The sequence below is a fragment of the Carcharodon carcharias genome, chromosome 11, assembly GCF_017639515.1.
Source record: "Carcharodon carcharias isolate sCarCar2 chromosome 11, sCarCar2.pri, whole genome shotgun sequence".
Classification (NCBI taxonomy): Eukaryota; Metazoa; Chordata; class Chondrichthyes; order Lamniformes; family Lamnidae; genus Carcharodon; species Carcharodon carcharias.
Window position 1 is genome coordinate 28,858,145 of NC_054477.1, and position 21,425 is coordinate 28,879,569.

General features: G+C 39.7%; 1 protein-coding gene across 9 annotated transcripts in view; it reads right to left on the minus strand.

The window, feature by feature from the left end:
* The window catches only part of LOC121284005 (inositol polyphosphate-4-phosphatase type I A-like), a 229,675-nt gene that overhangs the window by 40,339 nt on the left and 167,911 nt on the right, over window positions 1-21,425 (minus strand). For 6 of the 9 annotated variants that reach the window (XM_041198901.1, XM_041198900.1, XM_041198904.1 and 3 more), the window contains 5 exons: window positions 19,223-19,463; window positions 14,949-14,981; window positions 3,118-3,290; window positions 1,565-1,688; window positions 956-1,082 (listed from right to left, as the gene is read on the minus strand). In XM_041198901.1, the coding sequence (XP_041054835.1) occupies window positions 956-1,082; window positions 1,565-1,688; window positions 3,118-3,290; window positions 14,949-14,981; window positions 19,223-19,463 (698 nt within the window). The remainder of the gene's footprint in view (window positions 1-955; window positions 1,083-1,564; window positions 1,689-3,117; window positions 3,291-14,948; window positions 14,982-19,222; window positions 19,464-21,425) is intronic. The other 3 variants (XM_041198906.1, XM_041198907.1, XM_041198905.1) reach the window with 3 other exon arrangements.

Here is a 21,425-nt window from a genome sequence, read left to right on the forward strand (position 1 = left end):
TCAACTGGTGATATCTAATTTTTTTTTAAACAGTAAATTCAATGCATCTTAACTATCCATGCTTAATTGAGGAGACATTGGTAGATACTTATGCATTAGGTAGCTTGGCATTATCTAAATTTCTCCATTATTTGTGTCTTTTTTTTTGTTAATGGGATATGACAATCACTGGCTAGGCCAGCATTGGTTGCTCATCCCTAAATGCCCTCGAGAACTTAAATTGCTGCAGTCCACATGGTGTAGGTACACCTGCAGTGCTGTTAGGGAGGGAATTCCAGGATTTTGACCCAGCAACACCGAAGAAAAGCAATTAGTTGGTACATTGTTTGGTTTCGAACGAAGCTTGCAGGTGGAGGAATTCCCATGCCTCTGATGCCCTTATCCTTCCAGGTGGTAGAAGTTTCAGGTTTATAAGCTCATGTAATATGTAATCAAAGGCCAACTTTTGAAAAATGTCCCGATAACGTCAGATAAATCACTGTTGTCCTAGTGAAGCCTGCTGAGGCTTTTGAAGAATTCACTGCAAACTAGATGCACATATGAAAACAGAGCTCAACTGTTTAAGACAGATCAACGAAATTCACACCACATATACTTCACCTATAATCCCCACCTGTCGATGCAACCTTGTGAGGGCATCTGCATGTGGTGATTATTCTAACATATTGCTCTAATCAAATTTTCATTTTTGTGCTTTTTTTAATTTGTACTTAGTGTAAGTTGGCTGTACTAATCAATTTTAAGTCAGAATCGCCATTTTGCCTCATTATCACCATCTTGTATTGTTTTTCAACTTGCACTGAAGCCAGCAAGCAGCAGCTCTGCACCATCTAGCATCCTGAACACCTGGACCATTCCAGTAAGACAGCCAGTGAGAGACTGAATAAATGCAATAAAAATTAGCAACATAAATGACTCTGCACAAATACTCTAACATGAACCCACCGCTACTTACCGGTTTCCAGTAATGACTGGCAGCATGTCAACTGATGAAGCAGATGTTGCCTGGATTACTTTAAAAGTCACGTTTCGTAAATCCATAATTCCTGTACTCATATCTTCAAGCATAGCAAGTTCCTCCCCTACACAAAGTACACACTCATTAGTTGTGGGGTTCAGATTATTTTTCTTTGTAGTGGCAAAGAAATATTTTTACATTTTCAACACCATCATTAAACACTTAGTTTAAAAAATGCAGACAGATGCAATTTTAAAGCTCCATTTACTTTGTTACAATATGAGCTGTGTGCACTAACCTTGCTTTGCATTAGTAGTGTTCTTGCAAGTTCTGAAATTGCTTGCACATAGAAAAAGACCAATGCCATGAAAACAAAGCCACTGCCCATTTTGTGGGCAAGGGAGCAATGCCCCCATGACTATCAAAATACGGTAGCCAATTTACAGCTGTTATTTGGCTTTTGATCCCACATATATGTAACAGAAAGAAGCTAATATCACAATAAGTTATTTCTTCAAAGGCTTTTATTAAAGCATTTATAATATAACAAATATGAAAGGCTACGACAAAAATCTAGTAACGAAAATACTCTTATGAATGTCTTACCATACGTGCTTAAAAGGCCTTCAAATTGTGCCAGCAAACCAATGGTGTAAAGCTGGCGCAAAAATCCATCATCACGAAGGCAGTTTCTTAGTTTGATAATGAAACCACAGATCAGGGCTGTCAACTATATTGAAGGTAAAGAATATAAAACATACAATATTCAATTAAAAACGTGATCATCAGAGGTTATCTTGCAGTATGCAGGATTTTTTTTCCCGTCTTTTGTACAATATTTTCTTTTTCAGGGTATTTAACTTGGATTGTTTTTTGAAATGCTCCAGCAAAGTTATCAGTAGCACTGAGCAAAACATCCTATAAAAAGCACAAGTCTTTTTCAGCAATGAGACAAAAAAATCCCACCTATTAAACTATACAAAGGGAGCACAACAGTCGTTTAATGAACGCTGACATGTCATTTATACAGAAGTCTAATAGTGAAATGCTGCAGAAGGTTACATAAAGCTCCTGATGCCAGTGGGATGGCTTGTGTAACTACCCATCAGGGACCAACAGTGTTTGCAGGGAAAGCTACAGAAATGCTCTTGTCACTGAAGTTTCTCAATAATGCAGGTAAGAGGTTAAATATAAAATCGTACAATAATAAAAGAATAAAACAATCAAAATATCTGTACAAAAAACTGTTCCATAATGTGATTGGATGGATATGAGTCCTTGAAAGGGGCGAAAGAATACAATTCCTCTGGTCACTGCGTTCACTGAAAGGCATTTGTGATGATGATTAGTAATTTATTGGCTGAGAGTTGTTTTGGGATGTCCTGAGACATGGCAGTTTTCATATTCTCGAGACATCCTGAAGCAATTCACAGCCAATGCTGTACTTTTAAACTGTAGTTGCTGTTATGGGGAAATACAACAACTCAATTTGCATTGAGCAAGGTCCCACAAAAGTAACGAGATAAATGATGAATCTGCTGGCTGAGAGATAACTGCTTTCCAGGACGCCAGAAAAACACCTACAACTCTTCTAACTGCACATAGATTTTTTTTTGTATCCACCCAAGGTGTTTGATAAGTCCCTGGTTTAATATCTCACTTGAAAGACAGCACCTCCAACAGTTCAGGCAGTATGCCCTCAAAACTGTACATACAGCTCTAGATACTACAATTAGGATGTGAATCCCCTTTATCAGGGTACATTGTCATGCATCAACATATGGAGATGTCTCTTACACTGTTAAAAACATTGTAGTATCAGAAAGAGAAACCAATTTGACGTTTTGCTTGAAAACTAATCACTTTTATGACACTCTGGAGTTAGATTTCTTTACTCTTGGGGTACCAGAAGGCATCTGCAATAATTGAGTATTCTGGTCCATGTGGCAACAATTTGGTGAGGTGGCAAGCTGAGACTGTCATACTGAGCACTTTTGCAGAGTCTCCAGCATCTGGTAATACAACAGCATTAGAGGAGGCCTGTTGAGCTTTGCTAGGCAATGTGCATGGTGGAAGAGATTTCAGAAAAGAGAAAGGTAAAAAGGAAAAAAACATTGGCTGCAAAAGATAACAATAGCTGCAACTGCACACAAACTTACTGTCTGGCAAAAGACCACGTCTCTGCGGTACTGGATAGTCAAGTCCATTGCTATAGTTGGAGCATTATCTTGCATTAGTAGGAAGACCATAGCTTTCTTTGCCTTGTCACTCATCATGGCTACACAGTCTGTGAGTGTGGTCAGCAGAGGATAAAGTGCTTCACTCCACTCACCTGTCAAACAGCAAAAGGATAATTACTTTCAATACTAGAGCTTGAAAAAACACAGACCATCACACAGCAACAGAACTAGTACCCAACACTTTTGATTCCCGCTATTAGAATATAGAACTGTGCAAAACCAAATTCAAAAAGTAACAATCACCCACAATTAAGCCCTACACCACCAACTCTTCATTTAATCTCCCCTGTCTTCCACCCTATCATCATCACCCTTTCCACCCTCCCCTATTTCACTTGCTTAAAACCTATTACATTTCTAATTTCTTCCAGTTCTGGTGAAAGGTCATCAACCTAAAACGTTAACTCTGTTTCTCTCTCCACAAATGCTACCTGACCTGATGAGTATTTCCAACATTTTCTGTTTTATCCCATACCTAGGGGCTACTATAAACTCAAAAAAAGGTATCAAAGTAACAGTACAATTATAACTTTATGCAGGTCACAGTTGCGGTTTCCAGTTCTGCCTGTATTGTGTAAAATGCGTTCTAGTGCTAGACTGTGGCACATTTTAAAGTGAAAAGTCATATGAAATCCTGCATTTTTCACCCAAATTTCTTTTAATATTTAGTGTGGTTAGTACATTTATTACAAACTACATTCAGCATTTAAAGCTATCATGCATTTTCATTCTTTAAGTTAAATAATGGTATATTTAATTTTAGATATTAAATCCAGTATTCTGTTGGTGTTTCAGTTAAGAAATTAACATGTCTTTTAGCCTTAGCTGAAGTAAAGTTAAAAGGTACTTTGTAAATTAGCTAGCCACATTCTCAGATTGTCTTCTTCTTAGCTCAATTGCTTTGCACAGTAGTTATACTACTTCCATTTAAGGTTTGTCCCTCCTGAACAGACAACAATATGAACAAGTTAAGAAACAATTTTAAGTAAACAACAGATGTTTTTAAATTTAAGCTATGACAACATAAAAATCATATAAAACAAGAATGGCAAAATTGTTTTTCAAAAAAACTAAATTTTTATTAGAATAGCACGATTTGTGGGCATGAGTTTTAAGTACCAGGGGTCCACATCACACCATTTTATAAAGAATATATACTCAAACAATAACACTTTCAGACGTCTTAAAAAGGATTACTTATTTCCTGTTATTTCTGTAGTATCAACACTGTCATAGTTCAATCATTTTTTGTGCCAGGGTGATATAAAATAATTGTTACAAGTTAGCCGCTGTAATTCAGTTTTGAATGAAGGCACCTACACTTCACTGGTTTTATTTGTCTGTTCTCTAGATTTCATAATTGTTAGGAAAGGCCTCATATTTCCTTTGACTGTTCTTAAAGCCAGTCATTCTCACTAAAAAGGTAGCCTCTTAGATGTAATCTGCAATTCAGGATACTGATGCAAAAAAAAAATCAAGTTTGAACCTCAGCCACAATTCATGCTCATTTACAAGATTCTAGCACAAATGTGTTTCAGCTGCATTACTTGGGAAGAAGGCAAGCAATTGCAGAGGGACCCTACTGAAATTAACCTTCTGAATAGTCAGCTTGGTACACAGGAATTGCAGGCAATTAGCCCCTTGAGCCTGTTCTGCTATTCAATGAGATCATGGTTGATCTGCGACCTAACTCCACATGCCTGTCTTTGCCCTATATCTCTTAATATCTTTGTCAACAAAAATCTATCAACTTCAGATTTAAAATTATTAATTTGATCTAGCAACAATTGCCTTTGTGGAAGAAGGTTCCAAACTTCTACGACCTTTTGCGTGGAGAAGTTTCCTAATTTCACTCCTTTTATTCCCCCTGGCTCCAGGCTCCCCTACCAGTGGAAGATTTTCTCTTGATCTACATTATCTGCTCCTCTTAATAACTTGTCAGCTTCGATCAAATCACTCCTTAACCGTCTAAATTGTAGGGAATGCAACCTTAGCTTGTGTAATCTCTCCATGTAATTTAACCCTTAGAGTCTTGGTAAATCTGTGCTGCACTCCCTCCTGGCCAATATGGCCTTCCAAAGGTCTGGTGCATAGAACTGTTCGTAGTACTCCACCTGTGGTCCAACCAGGGCTTTGTATAGCTGAAGCATAACTTCAACCCCCTTTTATTCCTCTAGATATAAAGGCCAGCTTTACATAATTTTTTTGATTATTTTATGTACTTGTTCATAACATTTTAGTGATTTATATACCTAGAACTCCAAGTCTCTTTGGATCTCCACTGTCTTGAGCTTTTCCCCATTTAGAAAATACCGTTCTTCCTTTTTAGGTCCAAAGTGGATGACCTCACATTTGCCTACACTGAAATTCATATGCCACAGTTTTGTCCATTCACTTAATCAATCAATATCTATTTGTAAATTTATGCTTCAGCTACACTGCTTACAATGCATGTCACCTAACTTTGTCATTGGCAAATTTAGTTGTAATTTTCTCTCCCATCATCTAAGTCATTAAAGGTGAACAGTTGAGACCCCAAGTGATTCACTACTAGTCACATCCTGCCAATTAGAGTAACTGCTCCTTACTCTTGGTCTCCTGCCATTCAGCCCATTTTCAGAGTCTCAGAATTATTATGGTGCAAGAGGCCATTCAGCCCACTGTGTCTGCACTGGTTCTCTGAGCATTTTAACTTAGTGCCAATCTCCTGCCTTTTCACTGTAACCCTGCAATCATCCAATGCCCTTTTGAATGCCTCAATCAAACCTGCCTCCACCACACTTCCAGGCAGTGCATCCCAAACCTTAACTGCTCGCTGTGTGAAAAAGTTTTTCCTCACCTCAAGTTTGCTTCTTTTGCAAAACACTTTAAAACTGTGCCCTCTGGTTCTCGATCCATTTACAAGCGGGAACAGTTTCTCCCTATCTACTCTGTCCAGGCCCCTCATGATTTTGAAAACTTCTATCAAGTCTCGTCTTAGCCTTCTCCTCTCCAAGGAAAACAATCCCAACTTCCTCAATCTTTCCTCATAACTGAAGTCTCTCATCCTTGAAACCATTCTCGTAAACCTCTTCTGCACTCTCTCCAATGTGTTCACATCCTTCCTATAGTGTGGCAACCAGAACTGTACACAATACTCCAGCTGAGGTCTAACCAGTGTCTTATATAAGTTCATCAAAACCTCCCTGTTGTTAAATTCTATGCCATTATTAGTGAGGCCTAGAATACTGTATGCTTCAGAAACAGCTCTCTCTACCTGTTCTGCCACCTTTAATGCCTTATGTACATATATACCCAGGTCTCTCTGCTCCTGCACACCCTTTAGAATAGTATCCTTTATTTTATACTGTCTCACCATGTTCTTTGTGCCAAAGTGCATCACCTCACACTTCCCTGCATTGAATTTCATCTGCCACCCATCTGCCCACTCCACCAATGTGTCAATGTCCTTTTGAAGTTCTACACTGTCCTCCTCAGTTTACAATTCTCCCAAGTTTTGTCTCATCCACAAACTTTGAAATTGTCCCCTGCATGCCAAGATCTAGATCATTTATATATATCAGGAGAAGCAAGGGCCCCAATACTGACTCCTGGGGAACTCTGCTACACACCTTCTGCCAGCCCGAAAAATACCCATTAACCATTAATCTGTTTCCTATCCCTTAGCCAATTTTGCATCCATTTTGCTACTGTCCCTTTTATTCCATGACCTATAACTTTCCTTACAAGTCTGTTGTGCGGCCCTGTATTGAAAGCCTTTTGGAAGTCCATATACACCACATCAATGGCCTTTCCCTCATCAGCCATCTCTGTTACCCTCTTCAAAAAAACTCCAGCAAGTTAGTTAGACACAATTTTCCTTTAACAAATCCATGCTGATTCTTCCAAATCAATCCACATTTTTCCATATGACCATTAATTCTATCCCAAATAACTGTTTCTAGAAGTTTTCTCATCACTGAAGTTAAACTGACTGGTCTGTAATTACAGGGCAGATGTTTACAACCTTTTTTGAACAAGGGCATAATGTTTGCAATTCTCCAGTCCTCCAGCACCTCCCCCAAATGCACGGAACATTGGAAGATTATTGCCAGTGCCTCTGCAATTTCCACACACACACTTACTTCACTATTCTTGGATGCATCTGATCTGGTCCTGGTGCCTTACCAGGTCAATAATTTGCCTTCAATTCCACAAACCACCTTCTTCCTAATGTCGATTTCAATCTAATAATTGTAGCTATTACCATTTTCTCATCCTTCACTGTTCTTTGTATCTTTCTCATTCACTTGGATCTATCCTATTTTGCATTTTAGCATGCTTTTTTTAATGTCGTCTCTCACCTCTTTAGTTGTCCATGGCTTGTCTTTTTCAGTGAGTAAAGTTCTTGCCTGTTAGGTGTATGAACTGGTTCTATATCACAAGCCTTCCACTGATCTTGTCATTTTACACATTAGACAGGTTTGTCCAGATTACAGTAGACAGTCTCTGTCTCATCACATTGAAGTCAACTTTACCAAATCTGGAATCTTAGCAGCTGTTTCACAATTCTTCCTTTCAAATACTACACTAAACTTGACCATATTATGCTAATTATTAGATAAACATTCACACATCTTTTGGCTGTTCACTAAATTAAGCTCAATTCGTTATTAAGTCTGATATGGCATGCCCCCTTGTTGGATCTAGGGCCATGTTGTTGCAGAAAACTATCCCAAACACACAATAAATTCAGTATCTTTCTGACACGTGCTAGTCTGCATATCCTAATCTATGAAAGTTAAAATCCCTCAATGAAACCATTCTGCATTTAAGACATACTTATCTAATCTTATTTATACAATCTACCACTTTACAGGTGCTACCTGGGGGCCAATACACAACTCCTACAACAGTCTGAGAGTCTTTTCTATTACTTAATTCTACTCAAAGTCTCCACTGCTTATCTTCTCATCATTGAAATGATTCTATCCTTAATCACTAAGGCTACTCCTTTTTACCCATTTTCCCCATCTTTCCCATACACTTTATTACCTGTAATATTAAGTTCCTAGCCCCGAGTGTCATGCTGTCATGTTTCGGTAACGACAGCCATGCCATATCCACCAAGTTGAATTTGCGCCTGCGATTCATTTGATGCTTGTTTTTATTCATTCATGGGGTGTAGGCATTGCTGCCTGGGCCAGCATTTATTGCCCATCCCAAATTGCCCTTGAGAAGGTGATGGTGAGCTGCCTTCTTGAACTGCTGCAGTCCATGTGTAGTAGGTTCACCCACAATGCGATTAGGGAGGGAGTTCCAGAATTTTGACCCAGTGACAGTGAAAGAACGGTGACACATTTCCAGATCAGGGTAGTGAGTAGTTTGGAGGGGAACTTCCAGGTGGTTGTGTTCCCATGTATCTGCTGCCCTTGTCCTTCTAGATGGCAGTGGTCGTGGGTTTGGAAGGTGCTGTCTAAGGAGGCTTGGTGAGTTCCTGCAGTGCATCTTGTAGATGGTGTACACTGCTGCCACTGTGCGTCGGTGGTGGAGGGAGTGAATGTTTGTGGATAGGGTGCCAATCAAAAGGGCTGCTTTGTTCTGGATGGCATCAAGCTTTTTGAGTTGGAGCTGCACTCATCCAGGCAAGTGGAGAGTATTCCATCACACTCCTGGCTTGTGCCATGTAGATAGAGGACAGGCTTTGGGAGCCAGGAGGTGAGTTACTCGTCGCAGGATTCCTAGTTTCTTGACCTGCTCTTGTAGCCACAGTATTTATATGGCTAGTCCAGTTTAGTTTCAGATCAATGAGGGATTCTACAATGGTAATGCTGTTGAATGTCAAGGGGCAATGTTTAGATTCTCTCTTGTTAGAGGTGGTCATTGCCTGGCACTTGCGTGGCATGAATGTTACTGGCCACTTATCAGCCCAAGCCTCGATATTGTCCAAGTCTTGCTGTATTTGGATATAGACTGCATCAGTATCTGAGGAGTCGTGAATGGTGCTGAACATTGTGCAATCATCGGTGAACATCCCCACTTCTGATCCAATGATATAAGCAAGGTCATTGATGAAGCAGCTGAAGATGGCTGGGCCTAGGACACTACCCTGAGGAACTCCTGCAATGATGTCCTGGAACTGAGATGACTGACCTCCAACAACCACAGCCATCTTCCTTTGTGCCAGGTATGATTTGAACCAGCAGAAAGTTTTCCCCCCAATTCCTATTGACTGCAACTAATTATTGATGTCACTCTTGATCAAATGTTGCTTTGATGTCAAGGGCAGTCACTGTCACCTCACCTCTGGAGTTCAGCTCTTTTGTCCAGGCTCTTCTGTCCAGGTTTGAGCCAAGGCTCTAATGAGGTCAGGGGCTAAATGGCCCTAGTAGAACCCAAACTGAGCATCAGTGGGCAGGTTATTACTAAGCAAGTGCTGCATGTTTGTACTGTTGATGATCCCCTCCATCACTTTACTGATGATGGAGTAGACTGATGGGGTGGTCATTGGCTGGGTTGGATTTGTCCTGCTTTGTGTGTACAAGATATACCTGGGCAATTTTCCACATTACCAGGTAGATGCCTGGGTAGTAGCTGTACTGGGGCAGCTTGTCTAGGGGTACGGCAAGTTCTGGAGCAAAAGTCTTCAGTACTATTGCCAGAATGCTGTCAGGGCCCGTAGCCTTTGCAATATCCAGTGCATTTAGACATTTATTGATATTACGTAGAGTGAATCGAATTGGCTGAAGACTGGCATCTGTGATGCTGGGGACTTCCAGAGGAGGCTGAGATGGATCATCCACTTGGCACTCCTGACTGAAGATTGCTGCAAATGCTTCAGTCTTATATTTTGCACTGATGTGCTGGGCTCTCCCATCATTGAGGATGGGGATATTTGTGGAAACTCCTCCAGTGAGTTGTTTAATTGTCCCCTGCCATTCACAACTGGATGTGGTAGGACTGCGGAACTTAGATCTGATCCTTTGGTGGCGGAATATCTTAGCTCTGTCTATCACTTGCTGCTTATGCATGCAAGTCGTCCTGTGTTGTAGCTTGGCCAGGTTGACACCTTAATTTTAAGTATGCCTGGTGCTGCTCCTGGCATGCCCTCCTGCACTCTTCATTGAAATAGGGTGGATCCCCTGGCTTGGTGGTGATAATAGAGGGGGGGGGGATTGTTAAGAAATAGAGATAGTTTGTGTAAGTTATGTTGGTATTTGTAGGTGTTAGGAATGAATTCTAGCTTTAAAATTTAAGTCTGATTTCTATTTCTATATGTGTGTTAAGAAAGGAGCTTTCATTTCACTTTAAAAGGCCGCTTGCATGTCTTCGAAGTTTACGATCCTTATAAAATAAAAGTAAACACACAAGAGTAGAATATTGCTATTGTCTAGCAACAGGGGGGCCAGATAGGCAGGTTCCTTCCACATACATACACGCAGAACTAAAGAAACAGCAATTTTAAGTTCAGCTGAAGCCAGGACCCCAGACGCTGGACACTAGGAGAGGAAACTGCAGATTTCCCAAAAGGGCAAGAAGGTCTCAAGCGTAGGGAAACCCCAAAAATCCAGGCGAGTGGAAGAGGGGAAACTCCAAAGGAGGCCTTATAGTCAAAGGAAAGACAGGAACCTGGGAAAAGGTCCTATTAAGTGAAGTTAACAGTGATGGGCAGAGAGAAAAATTCCAACCCTCAAATTTAAAGAGGCAAAAGCTGCAGAAAGCAGATTTAAAGCAAGAACAGCTTGCAGGAAACGGCTGAAGGTCTGTAACTCTTTGCTATGAGCATGTGAAGCAGTGGTGTCCTATTGACAGCTGAGACAGGGTGCATGGAAAACAGCTTGAATGCATGTGGTGACCCAGGGAAGAGGAACATCAGAAGGAGAGTTCAAAACCCTTTCGGAAGGCATTCAAGAGAAAACATTGATTTGGGAGAAGATTCCAAGGCGAGGTCTTGGAGAGTGGAGATTGGAAACCCTCATGGGAAGGACAAGATTCAGTGAGACTGGTTGGCTCACAATGTAACAAACGTCTAGGGGGAGTTGAGGAGAGATCCATAGCATCTTGTTAAGGTGGTATCTGTCACTTGAAGTCAGAGTGTGGTGTGTCTGACCATAGGGTGTCAAAGGTTTACATGGACTGTGTACATTGTATAGCTTTTTGACTTGTTATCCTTACAAACCTGTATATATCTGAAAAGGTATAGTTGTGGGTGAAGGAGTATTGATGAATAAATGTTTTGTTCTTTTGTGAAAAGCTCATCAGCTGACTCCTGTGCCTCTTTTCAGTAGCTACCCTCCACGTATTTAAACAAACAAATAAAAGTTAGGATTTATCAAGCTGGGTTCCACTATGGGATCAGGCTTGTCCAGGAGAACTTCAGGTGGGGATAACAGGGATATACTGGGCCATGAGGTTACAGATTGTGGTCGAGTATAATTTTGCTGTTGCTGATGGCCCACACGCCTCATGGGTGCCCAGTCTTGAGTTGCTACATCTGTTTGAAATCTATCCCATTTAGCACGGTGGTAGTGCCATACAAGATGATGAAGGGCCTCAACGTGAAGACGGCACTTTGTCTCCACAAGGACTGTGCTGTGGTCACTCCTCCCGATACATGGACAGATGCATCTGCAGCAGGCAATTTGGTGAGGATGAGGTCAAGAATGTTTTTTCCTCTTGTTGGTTTCCTCACCACCTGCCACAGGCCCAGTCTAGCACTATGTCCCTTAGGACTCAGCCAGCTCAGTCAGTAGTGGTGTTACTGAGCCACCTTTTCTTGGTGATGTACATTGAAGCCCCCCACCCAGAGTACATTCCACGCCTTGCCACCCTCAGTGCTTCCTCCAAGTGGTGTTCAACATGGAGAAGTACCGATTCATCAGCTGAGATGGGGCAGCAAGTGGTAATCAGCAGGAGATTTCCTTACCCATGTTTGACCTGATGCCATGGGACTTCATGGGGTCCGGGAGTCGATGTTAAGGAATCCCAGGACAACTCCCTCCTGACTTTATGCCACTGTGCTGCTACCTCTGCTGTCCCCGGGGGACAGGACATACCCAGGGACAGTGTTGATGGTGTCTGGGGCATTATCTGTGAGGTATGTTTCCATGAGTATGACTATGTTGGTCTGTTGCTTGACTAATCTGCAAGCCAGCTCTCCCAATTTTGGCACCGCATAGCCCATGTGGAGACAAAGTCCTCTCCTCACATTGAGGATACCCTCCATCGTGTTATGCAGCCCTACCACCATCCTGAATGGGATAGACTTTGAACAGATCTAACAACTCAAGACCGGGCAACCATGAGGCACTGTGGGTTATCAGCAGCAGCAAAGTTGTACTCAACCACAATCTGTAATCTCATGGCCCGGCACATCCCCAGATGTTGACAAGGAGGACTTCGCAGGGTCAGCCGGGCTGAGTCTGCTCTTGTCATTTCCAGTGCCTAGGTCAATGCCAGATGGGTCTGCCTGGCTCCATTCCTTTTAGATTTTTTAGCGGTTTGGTACAACTGACTGGCTTGATAGGCCATTACAGAAGGCAGTTATGAGTCAACCACATTGCTGTGGGTCTGGAGTCACGTTTCCCTTCCCTAAAGGTGGGTTTTTCGAACAATGGTTTCAATGGTTTAATTCCAGATTTTTATTGAATTCAAATTTCACCATTTGCTGTGGTGGGTTTCAAACCCGGGTGTCCAGAGTACCCTGGGTCTCTGGATTACTAGTCCAGTGACAATACCACTACACTGGTACTAGGACAGGAAGGAATTGTACCTTTGGCACAGGCTGCACCTGAACTGAGGTCCCAGCGAAAAGGGCAAATAGGGTGGAGAAGTGGACTTTAAACCAGTGAATAGGAGTTTCTGTGGGTCCCTGTTCTCCACCTCACCTGTGCTCCCCTTACCCTGCACAATAAGTCACACCAACACTTACAACTCTCTACGACATAAGGAGTATTTAGATGATCACTTGAAACATACACGGCTACAGGCCAATGCTGGTAAATGGGGTTAGAATAGATAGGCACGGACACGATGGGCCGAAGGGCTTGTTTCTGTGCTGTATAATTATGACTTTATGACAGGTCACCAAAATTTGGAGCAAACTATCCAGATACAGCTCCCCCTCCCTTATGTGTTGGAGCATCTCCAACCAACACTGCATCTCAATGACTTTGAACTGAAAAGAATCAAAACAGAGACATTTACTGCAGATGTGTTTGCTCTTGACATTCTGCTTGCTACAAGTGAGAATTATTACTCATTATACTCAAATTATGGGGTGACCTGATTGAGGACAGTCAAGTTAAGGTTGATGATCAGTCATGACCTTATTGAAAGGCAGAGCAGGTTCAAGGCCATGAGGCCTACTTCTACCTTTCATAAAAAATAGAAGCAAAGAGAAAGAACAGAATAAACAAGATCAGTCCTTCAGGTTTTACATAATCCATTTTTTCTCAATTTTCATTATTGCAAAATTACAGGAAGAATTGCAAAAAGTGCATTGCAAAATGATAGTTGTATTTTGAAATAAAGATCTTTTCAGCCTTTAACATCATTCTGTGAAAGTTTATCAATTTCTTGAGTCAATCATTGTTAAAATGTGATATCTGTACCATTGCGCATATGCACATCTTCTTGATAATGAACTACTTTAAAGTCACAATTTTCATCATCTTCCAATTTTTTTCGGAAGAGAAACTTGTTCTAGGATGTAGGTGACACCAGCGTGGCAGCATTTAATGCACAGCATAGTTGCCATGAGGCAATTAAGAATTAGCCACAGAGTTTGGGACTAGACTCGCCTAGGCCAGTTGAGATAAAGGTGACAAGTTGGCTTCGCTGCAGGACACAGTGGAACAGTTGGGCTTTTTAAAACAAAAAAAAGGCGCATTCAAAGTCATTTTCTCTTTTGCCAGTACACAAATTACCAGATTTACTAAATTTAATTGCACAACTTGCCAAAATAGAATTTGTGTAGACTTCTAGGTTGCCAGTTCACTAACAAAAACAATAGGCTACTGTACCTAGAATCTTAGAAATGTCACAGCACAGGAGGCAGCCATTCAGCCCACCGTGTTAGTGCCAGATCTCTACAAGAGCAACTCAGCCAGTGCCAGTGCCTGCCTCTTGCCTGCAGCCCAGCAAATCTTTTCTCTTCAGATAATTATCCAATTCCTTTTTGAAAGCCAGGATTGAATCTGCCTCCACCATATTCTCAGTCAATTCCTGATCCTAACTTCTCATTGGGTAAAACATTTTTTCTCAGGCCACGATGGCTTCTTTTGCTAATCACCTCTAGATATCGATCCTTCCACCAATTGGATCAGTTTCCCTTAGCTACTCTGTCCAGAACTCTCATGATTTTGAGCCTCCCAATAACACTTCCTCTGGAGAGACTAAACAGTTTCTTCCTCCCACCTTCAGTCTTTAATGTTTGAAAGAGAAAATTTGAGGCCTTTCTACATCCGGTCCTAATACACTTTTGGATTTGCAAAGAAGTGGAAAATACAATGAAAGTAGACATTATTACAAAGCCAAATTAAAAAAAATATTACTTTAAACAAAATGTTTATATCAAGACAGAAACTATGATTAAATATTAGCTACGATGCTCCAGAAATAACACACACAAACCAATATACTTTAAATAGGTAAGTTTTTCAAACATCCTAGGCTTAAGCATCTATGTGCAAAAATAAGAGGCATTCACTGCAACCCAGGTATGAAAAAGCAGAAACTGGCTGGTGAACGTGCCTGGAAAACGCACATACCTTCAGTAGGCTCCTCTGCATTGGAGTGGCAATCTGCACAGAAATGGAGGTGCACATGCATGATTAGGAAGCAGCAGTTTTTCTACTGACAAGCAGATCTAGTTGCTTTTTTCTTTCTGGTATTTTACAATGAGGTACTTCGCACTCAGCTCTGACAAAGCAGCAAGCAAAACTGAATCAAAGAGCAAGAGCATTTCAGTGCAAGAACGACTACACCTGGGCATTTTCCAAACAAGACATCTTTGATTGTCTTGTTAACGTAAACCCAACCAGTGAAACAAACCTCCAAAGTGGACAAGATAGCATCAAGAGTCTTGCATTTGAAAGCACTGCTACATCAGTACCCACAAATCTTTTAAATAAAGGAATGGATTTTGGGGACAGGTAGTTTTTAGATACTAAAAAATCATAGTCACCATCATTAAACATATTGAACTTCTATTTCATTATAATCAATACCCTGAAATAGGATGTTAATATGCAACTTGAGTGAAATACTGTTTTTATACAGCTGCACCCAATAAGCATTGTGTAACTATATTATAGAAAGAAATCAATGGACTTATCACCTCCACCGTAACTTATTTAACTAGGATTGCATTTAATGTTCCACTTAGATTTGCAATTGTCAAAACTAGGCATAAAATTGATCTGTATCTACATAAAAATTTCTGATTTTCTAAAGGGTGCAAAGGAGGACAAAATATCTACTTTTAATTTATTTATTTTCCTGAAGTTCGTTCATATCTACCAATTTCCCTAACAGAGAATTGATCAGAGATCTGCTCCCATGCCTCTGCTAGTGACTATCTGCAATAAACTGTGAACAGATGCAGAACAACCATATATGATGAATGAAGGACCTTTCAGAATCCCATCCCTCCGAGAAACCCTGGTCACAAAATATATACTTGCATCCCACTACTCCAATACTGTCCTATAACGGAAAGGGAAAGGGCGTTTACATTGAAGTGCAATAAATAAAAAGGCAACCCAACTAGTATATTTTGGTAATATTTCTCAGCTGGAATTGTTGGCCTGCATTAATTTTTGAAACCAAAAATAAGTTTTGCATAAAATAAGTCAGTCATTTAGTTTTAACAAGAAAATAATTAGAAACATTTCATACAAAAATCCATTAGAACCCCAAACATAATATCCACAGCAAAAGAGTCAAAGTGGATAGTTGTCCTCCAAAGATACTAACAATTGCAGTTGCACAGAAGCTTAACATGTAACTTGAAGTCTGAAAGAACTGGGAAGACTGTACTGTGCACCGGGGCACCAGTGTACAGTGAAAGCTGGGGGGCTGTAGTTATCCCAAGCCACCAGCAACTGGCTGGTTGATAAATGAACAGGCCAACCAAAGAAGGCCCATGCCCTAGCACAAGAGAAAAACAAGGAAAACAAGGGTTTTCATGGCCTCAAAGCAAACAAAAATGCATAATTGAGGGTTATTCATTCCAAACACCAGCAATTATTGCATATATCGAGAATTGTTTTAGTCAACCATAAAAAAAAATTTGGGGTCAGAACTTGGACACAACAGCTTAAATTATGAACTTGAAAAAATGCCAATAAAGTCAATATTTAAATCAATAAGGATCCTGCAATTTATTTATTTAAAAACATTCAAAATGCCCAGATGTGGGAGCAAGTACCTAGTGTTATCTAAGGCAGCAGCTCATCACATAGCATGCAGTAAACAATGCAACAGGACAAAAGTTAGACTATAAAGCTGCTTTTCATATCAAGTGATAAAGCTTTCTTTTGTGATCATTTTTAAAATAATTTAAACAAACCATAAGGAGCAGTGAGATTTCACAGAAAACAAAATTCTTGGTTTTAAATTAGGCTCAGGTCTCAAATAAAGGAGAAGAAAGGAACATTTATTTTAATTGCGATTTCAACAAGTTGCTCTTGTATTGTGAATTCAGACTTGCAAAATAAACCATTAATATAACAAAACCAGGGTGGAGAGATAATAGTGTCACAAAGTATTGGTACCAACAAATTAAGTAAGTGCACTTGATATGTTTTACATTTACTTAAGCAGGGGTTAAATCCAAATAACATATTGGGCTTGAGGTACTTGCAAATTATTACTAGAAAGTCATCAAGCTTTCACTTTACTACAATCCAAATTTATTTTGAATGGGTTTGCCAGTTACATTAATTTAATTTGCTGGTGCTGGATACACAAATATAGGGGTTTATTAATTTATTTTCGTATCATATATTGTTATAATCTCAGTATCTGCTACCTACATGAGCTTCAGCAAAACATATCCGTCCACCCTGTGAACAAATGCAAGTTATTGTCAAATGCAAGAATCAGAATCAGAAGCACACACACAGGCACATACAAACAGGTAATGGGCATGAGACAGTAAGGAAACTATGGTCTTCAGCATAGATTTAAAAGAAAGCACAAGGACCTCTTGTAAAAATTATGTCTGAGAGATCCAATAAAACAAGATGTTTTATTGTTGATAGCTAAATTTAGAAAGTGTTTGAAACTCTCAAACTCTTCAAGAAAAATGTTTCTTTTGAGGCGGGAAAACAGTAAGAAACACTGCACATCATTTCAGGTGCAATTTTTCCTGCACACAACGATGCACAAGGGTGTGATTTGTGTTACACTATGTATTTATAAAATGACTTGACAAGAACAGTGTTAGGGAGAAAAAAAATCAAACTATTACTTTATCAAGTTGGTTGTCTCTGGGTTTGTGCTGATCAATATTGAAAGCAAATACAAAGTGCAAACTATGTATAGGTCAATTTTAGAGTTGTTAGGGGCATGGGGTGAGTGGGGAGTTTTAACATCCAGAATTCACATTGCAGTTTTAAAGTTGGAATTTGAAATCCACATTTCTACCTTAGTGGAGTGGCTCTTTACATCCACGTATCACCTTTCTGAGGAAACACATTTGCATTGTGTATGAGGATTTCTTCTGGGGTGAGCGGTGAAACCTATTTAAGATTCAATCTTGTAATACTGGTCCCTGGGTAGTGCTTTATTATCTTGTTACATGACGACCATGTACATGAGGTTTAATTTCTATGGCAGTCCAAGGAGGGCCATTTTTTCCTTATTACCTGACATACTATCAGAATTCACACTTGGATCAAATTCTTAGAGGTGTGAATGGATGTTTGAATTTAAAACAAGTGTTGACCACTTATTTCTTCAGATCATTTCTCGATCCAGGTCTTGCATGAGCATAGTTTAAGAAAAACATGCCATGTTTCCAGTACAGGGGTCCAAAAACAAACTTTAAACTTAAGATGTTTAAACTGTTGTTTTCTATTTAAATGATAGTAAAAGCAGACATTTAGCAGAATGGAAAAGATCAAGCAAAGGAAAATGCAGATAGCATGATAAAGCAACTATTAAAAATATGAAATTAAGAAAAAATGAAATGGAAACTAACCCTTGGTAAGCTCATTGGAAGAGATCAATCTATTTGCAACATTTAGAAAATCAAATTGTTACAGCTGGACACATTGTTTTGTTAAAAAGCTTGAGGATGGGCGCTTCCTAATCAATGATTATATCATACCATACCTCAGGAAAATACAATGCACAAAACTCTTGCTAGTAGACTAATTATGTCAAATTGCCAATTTTCCTATCTGCTGATTCAAAAAAAAACTTGCTGATCTCAGTCAAACTGGAAAAACAACTTCATGCATTCAATAAATGTTTTGATGTATTGCCAATTAAAGGACAAGTTGAAAAAGCTGCAACCATTCTTTAAAAAGATTACTTTCATAAAGCTGAAATTTAAGGGTGGCCAGCATCAGTGATAGGAGTTGGATCCATTTTATTGAGAGATTGCAGCTCAATGACACCTGATAAACAAATCTGGCAGCAGCATTTTGAAGGAAGAGGCCAGGCCACTTTGCTGGAGGGTGGGTGAGGAACGGAGAGTGGAAGAGGAAGAGCAGGGTTGGAACTAATATGAGCATTATTGACCATCTGGAATGTTCTTGAACAATTCATCCAGCTGTGCATTCTTAGCCCAGAAACAGAAGCATGCATAGGAAGCAGCTCTGGTGACATCAGAAATTTCAATAACAAACTTAGGATAAACCTACATCCAACTGGCTGCCAGCAGATCACACCTTGTGTGCAAAAGTTTAATTTCTTCTGTTTAAATCTGGATTTCCTGTCTAGGAAATTTTTCCCCTCTTTTAAACGCAATAAAATGATTTTAACTTAACATACCAAGGGTTAGAAAGGAGAGCAAATGGTAATGTTCACTCACACGCAGCTCTGTTACTGGAAGAACGACATGATGGTGGAGATCGAGAACATTTCTCATCTAAGTCCCCTGGATTTATCCAGTATGCACGATAATCTTGGTTACCTTTCTTGCTGGCAGAGGTAGTGTCACACTGAAAAACGTCCTCACAGCTATCACTGCGTAACCGTTCCTTCTGCAGAAGTTTGTCTACTCTCTGAATAATACAGTCCAAACTTTTATCAACATTAAGCCACACCTTCTCCTAAAGGAGGAAAAAGTTGGAATGGTTATAAAATGGATCATTAACTAACAGGACGCAGCAGAAAACATTTGAATTCATCGAGTATTATGCGAGGGTAGTATTTTACTTTGGTCTCCCTTGGACATGTACTGAATTTAGCAAAGGGCAACCCATCAATCTAATCTCAGGCTGCTCTTCTGCATCCTTTAGTGGCGTGAACAGTGGTAATAGCTGAACCTTAAGAACAGTCCTCTGGTACTCCTGTTTTTAGTTACGCTGCTGATGCACAGGTAAACAGGCTAGTAACCCTGATCCAGAATCAAATTCGCAACCTATGTTTCAGGTCAAGGTTAATCTTGCGTACATTTCTTGCATTTTCTGTTTTTCCTTCTTCAGTCAATCTGGTAACAAAGTTAGTGAATTAGGAAGGTAGCAATGCAGATGGTAACGTAAATTAGTGCTACAACTGAAAAGCTGGGGACAGAGAAGAATGCTGAAAGTAACCATAAATTCTCAGCTAAAGAAGCAATGCACAAGCTGAATTACATTTGTTCCATGGTCTACAACTCTAGAAGTGTTGTGCAGTGATATTAACTTTCATTAAACTTTACAATGTCAAATGCTAAAAAAACAAAAGGGAGAGAATAATTAAGAGTTACATAAAGAGACAATATATTTTTTAAAAATGTGTTTGGAAAAGGTTTGCTTCCCTGATGAGCAGGCAACAGGCAGCTGACCCATTTCTAGTTGCTTGGCAAATCAAACTGCAGCCAAATTACGAGTTTTATTATATAAACTATATACACATTATGAGCGAGAGAGATTGAGATACAGAAATAAAAAAATTGGATTGTACATGGCGCCATATCATAGAGTACCAAGTTCATTCTGCACATAAAGAATTCCTGGCAGTATTTGTAGATACAACTCATCGAGTTTGGTTGAAAGAGCGATGGAGAGCCCATCTCCTGTGGGATGTGCTAGAATTAGGTATATTTGCCTTATTGCTTTCTAGAAGTGAGCATAAACTTTCAGAAGTATTTTTCTCCACAATTTCCAGAGTACAAATTGCTTAATTTTACTTCCTATAATTTGAATCATGTTAGCAAGACACATTAAATATAGGTTTATGGGGAAAGAGCAGGGGAGTGGGACTAATTTGGTAGCACTTTCGAACAACTGGAACAGGTCAGATGCGCCAACCGGCTTCCTGGCATTGTATCTGCCTAAGGTTTTAACTTTTTGCCTTCATACAGGTAAAGTGAGAGAGAATTGAAAAATTCACCAGCTGACAAACCAAGAGCCCCTTCTACTGTGAAATTGGGGGTAAATAATTTTATGAAAAGCTCTAGTGTGAATAAAAAGCAGGTAATCTTGTTTCACACTCACACCAGCTTTTGTTATCAGTAGAAATTCATTGCTGTTCTCATTAAACAATTCCAAAGGCATGGGCCATTAGAAATATAGAAAAAACAAAGGTGAGATTGTTGAGTCCTGTCAGTCACTCATTTGTTCTTCATATTATTTGCATTATTTCAATATTACCAACTGAAGAACATTTAAAATATGATTGCACAGTTTCTCCTTTGAATTAAGGAAGTTTCACTTAGATTGAGCAATGGTGACATCACTTTTAAAAATTATTTTGTATCGTAATAGGTTTGCCCTTTCATTGATGTAACTTACAGAATGATTGATAATTTAAAGAATGGAATTAATTCAGTTTGATGGAAGATAAAAGGAAGAGGCACTTAACATAGCTTTGTTGATTCAGTTTCTTCTGAGCTTTGTTTCCATATGAAAAACAAGCCTGCACTGAAGTGTAAACCACAAATGCAAAGTACTTGCCCTCTGCGTTGCTCATAGCAGCACTTAGGAGATCAATTTTCCATTCCAAGAGACTGCTTTTTAATCAGAGAGGATTGGAAACCCAGTCACCAGGCCACTAAATATTTCATGAGGCGCACTCCCGAAATCTGAATG